Raw genomic sequence first — 4064 nt, 5'->3', positions numbered from 1 at the left:
ATATATATATACATATACATATACATATATATACACATATATATATATACATATACATATACATATATATACACATATATATACACATATACATACACATATATATACACATATATATATACATATACATATATATACACATATATATATATACATATACATATACATATATACACACATATATACATATATATATACACATACATACATACATACACACATACACACATACACACACACACACACACACACACACACACACACACACACATACATACATATATATATACACACATATACATATACATATACACATATACATACATATATATATACATATACACATATATATATATTCATTCAAGAAGTCTAGTAGTAGTAACGTATCTGTGTAGTAAACTGCCAAATCAAATAAAGAAAGTACACATCAATTATATTTTAACAATTATTATTCTCAGTTTTCAAATTTAACTGGATGGATTATAAATAATACATGAATAAATGTTCTTCTCATTTCAAGTAAAATAACGGCTGGATTAAAAAATAAATTACGTAACGAAATTCATTTTAGAAAAGTTATTTTCACTGAATTGCCCTGCAGCTTTAAATTCAGTTCATTCAGGGTGAAGTGAAAAAGCCACAATATAATATTTTTTCTCATCTTCTAAAAAGAGAAATTAGTGTTGGAAGAATTCACCTCTATGACTCTGTCCAGTCAGAGTCTAATGACTCTGGTGTCTCTGGCCATTTTTCTCTTTTGGAAATCGTCCTATGATTTGACTTTCACAACTCACACCTCAACAGTCCTGCTGTTAATGCTACATTTGTTTACAATGTAGCATTAACAGTTTGCATGAGACTGTTGAACCAGAGATGTGTAGTGATATCAGATCAGTATATAGACTCGGTTACTCACTGATACCCGATCTGACTTTCAGTAACATTAACTCTGTATTGCTGCTTACTCTCTCCGTGTGGGGACGTCTGAACTCACTTTACTCTGGGAGTTTGTGCTGTGGGTGACCAGGCAGCGCTGCACGATGGTCCCGGCACTGTCCAGCAGGGGGCAGAGCTCCGCCTTCGGGAAGAGCCACCTCAACACCTTCTCCCTGGTCCCAGAGCTGAACCTCCTGCACCACCAACACAACACCAGTCATTATATACATCGTTTGCATCTACTACTGATTTTCCTGAAATATTGTCCCAGTGTGATTATGATGCAGGTCTGGATTCCTCAGAACCGAAGTGGACCAGTGAAGACCTCCACCTTGAACAGAAACATGTACCAGAGCAGAGTGAAGTTGGCGGGTCCTTGAGGGAGGCCCAGATGATGGTTCGGCAGACTGTCGTCCTCCTCCAGCAAAATGGACATGGAGCCTGAATGGGCCAAGTAGAGCTCCTCAAGCTGCTGCCGCTGCACACTGAGGGACTCCCCACCCTGCAGAGACCAGTACGGGCAATGAGAAACCAGCAATAACAACAGGAATGGTTAGATGGGGGGGCATTTATCACACATTGCTCCTCATCACGATAACCCAGAGCAAAGAGATTTCAAACTTTCAAGTCAAGACCTTTAGCAAAACGAGCTGCGGCCCCCGCCGTAGCGCCACCGTCCCTCTGAGGCTCTCCGGGACCTCCAGTACCGAGGAGATCTCTGCACAGGCCGAACAGTTGACCAGATTCTGCCTGAGAGAGCCGGCACTCCACCATTCATGGAAACCTGCAGCACACACACGTACACACACATGTAAACAAACCCTTTAGATACCTCATTAAAAACTGTGTGTGTGTGTGAGTGTGTTTTCATGCTTCAGACCTTGCAGGTTGTACTTCTTGGCGATGGGCAGGGACAGCAGGCGGACGTGGCTGAGGGGGGACGACCAGTTGTAACAGCCCAGGTTGACCAGACCCAGCTGGGGGCCGCTCTGAGGGTACGTGAAGGCCAGCACCACCACCAGCAGGAAGCCCACCGCCACCACGAACTGCAGAGACAAACAGGGGACGTGAGACGCTGATGGCTGGGTCCGACCTCAAAGCATAAATAAACCGGTATGCTCCACAATGGGCAAGTGATTTATTTTACAGCAAGAAAGAAATCTGTATTTTCTAGTTGGATCTGTATCAGTTTTCTCATAGCTCTAGTGGCACCTCCTGTCCATATTGTCCGTCACATGATCGCTTCCTGTCACGATTTTGAGCCCAATGTGAGACTTCAGCAGCCAATCTGATCATCCAAAATAATACTCATTTTAGTTGGTAATCACTGTACTGTTTTATTGCTTAGCTGCAGTGGGTGAATAGTACTACAAAGAGAGTATTAAACAGTGCAAACACAAAGAAGAACTTCGCACCAAAGTCTCATATGGGTAACCTAAAAAAAACTGAAACCTGAAGAAGAATTTAACAACAATAACAAAGGCATAAAACGCAACTAAATCCTCTTATGTATCATGTACTTTTACGTGATTATGGCAGAGTAATATTTACCTTGATGGTGGCTCTCAGGATGGGGAACTGTGGCGGCTCTCTCCGGGGCTCGTTGGTCTCCAGCACCTGCTTGATGAACCTCTCGATCTCCCTCTCCGACATGCCGTAGCGGTAGCCCGACTGCCGGAGGATGTCGATGCTCTCCGACAGCTTGTCGTAGATGCACGGCTCGCTTGTCGTCGTTCCCATGATGACAGCGGTAGCCTCTCGGTCAAACGCGTGGATCTTCGGCTGCTGCGGTCTCCAGGAGCATGGTGTCCCCTGTGAAGTCAAAAACCAGCTAGCGATCACAACTTACATGATTTAAAAGGCTTGATTATCATGTAATGTTATTTTATTATATGCAATCTAAACGTGGTTCTCTCTTGTGTGGAGACAATAAGCATCATGCAAGAGACACTCATACAAACAGGAAGTGCCGGACGATATGGAGAAAATCAAAAGTCACGATTTTAGGGTTGATCATTGGTGCTTTTAAAAAACACTTACACAATGAGTAATGTGGATATAATGACTAAGTGGGAAAAGGAAAATAATATAACAGCTAGACAGAAAATGACATCACTCAACTGTAATGCAGCCTTTAAAACCAACGTTACACGACAGTTAACGTTACATTCCACCACTGGGTAACACACTACGTGCCATCAGTCCGGCTGCTGCGTTTAAAACAATCAGACATATGCAATGTGACGACAAAGTCATCGCCTAAAACAGAACGATGTAACGTTCACGATCACTACAGGCGATGTATGTGGTTTAAAAAACGTTGTAAATACCACAGAGCTGATTAACTGACAATTGGTACGCTGACATGTTAGCTTGTTAGCTTTGAACAACACTCCCAGTTTACGTCCTTTAAAATAAAACTATACGAGCGTGAAAGCCTCACCCCAAAGGGACATCCACCGTCTTTTCTATATCACGTTAACTACGAAAATAAATGTATTTTGTAAAATAAACTAGCTTGCTAATTAAGGGGCATGGCTACCACAAACAAACAGCCCGGATGCAGATGCTAATTCTTTCTTCTTCTTCTTCTTCTTCTTCTTCTTCTTTGGTGTTTGATTTGACGGTTGGCAAAGAGAAGCGTTACCGCCACCACCTGGACTGGAGCGCAAGTGCAGGAGATTATGCTGGAAAATAACTAAATACATGAATGAAATACTTTTTTTGTGTGGTTTCTTTTCGCTTAATACGTTTCTCCTTAAAACTGCTGTGTTATTATATATTAATATTTCTTGCAGCAACAATGTGTCCTCTGAATATAAATTGTCTTCCAGTTTCATTATCATCCCAATACTCCTGCCTTACTGGTTGTGAATGTGTCCTAATGGATGCCTTGGCTTCAGATTTGAGTAACGCAGCTTGTAGGTCAACATGCTCATGATCTGACAGAAACTGTCCGATGCATTAACCGTGTTATTTATTTCCCCCTCCTCTGTCCATTGCAGAGCCAAACATATTGCCAAATAGATATTCTCATAAATGGTCTGATAATCTTTTCTTAATTTGTGATCCTCTCACTGGGATATAAACTGCTGCACCTGCACACCTTGCACCAAGATCTTTGGAGA

At 41.8% G+C, this 4064-nt stretch overlaps 1 protein-coding gene across 3 annotated transcripts in view; it reads right to left on the bottom strand.

The window, feature by feature from the left end:
• The window catches only part of cunh6orf89 (chromosome unknown C6orf89 homolog), a 19697-nt gene extending 16176 nt beyond the window's left edge, over positions 1-3521 (bottom strand). The window contains exons 1-7 of one of the 3 annotated variants that reach the window (XM_031847788.1): positions 3380-3521; positions 3058-3146; positions 2488-2748; positions 1817-1982; positions 1572-1720; positions 1287-1438; positions 995-1130 (exon numbers count right to left, since the gene is read on the bottom strand). In XM_031847788.1, the coding sequence (XP_031703648.1) occupies positions 995-1130; positions 1287-1438; positions 1572-1720; positions 1817-1982; positions 2488-2676 (792 nt within the window). In that variant the 5' untranslated portion in view covers positions 2677-2748; positions 3058-3146; positions 3380-3521. The other 2 variants (XM_031847771.1, XM_031847780.1) reach the window with 2 other exon arrangements.
• Positions 3522-4064: the final 543 nt, after the last annotated feature.

This window comes from Anarrhichthys ocellatus, unplaced genomic scaffold, assembly GCF_004355925.1.
Source record: "Anarrhichthys ocellatus isolate YVR2014 unplaced genomic scaffold, GSC_Weel_1.0 scaffold1, whole genome shotgun sequence".
Lineage (NCBI taxonomy): Eukaryota > Metazoa > Chordata > Actinopteri > Perciformes > Anarhichadidae > Anarrhichthys > Anarrhichthys ocellatus.
The sequence above is the reverse complement of the archived record's forward strand: the minus strand, read 5'-3'. Positions and strand labels throughout refer to the sequence as shown.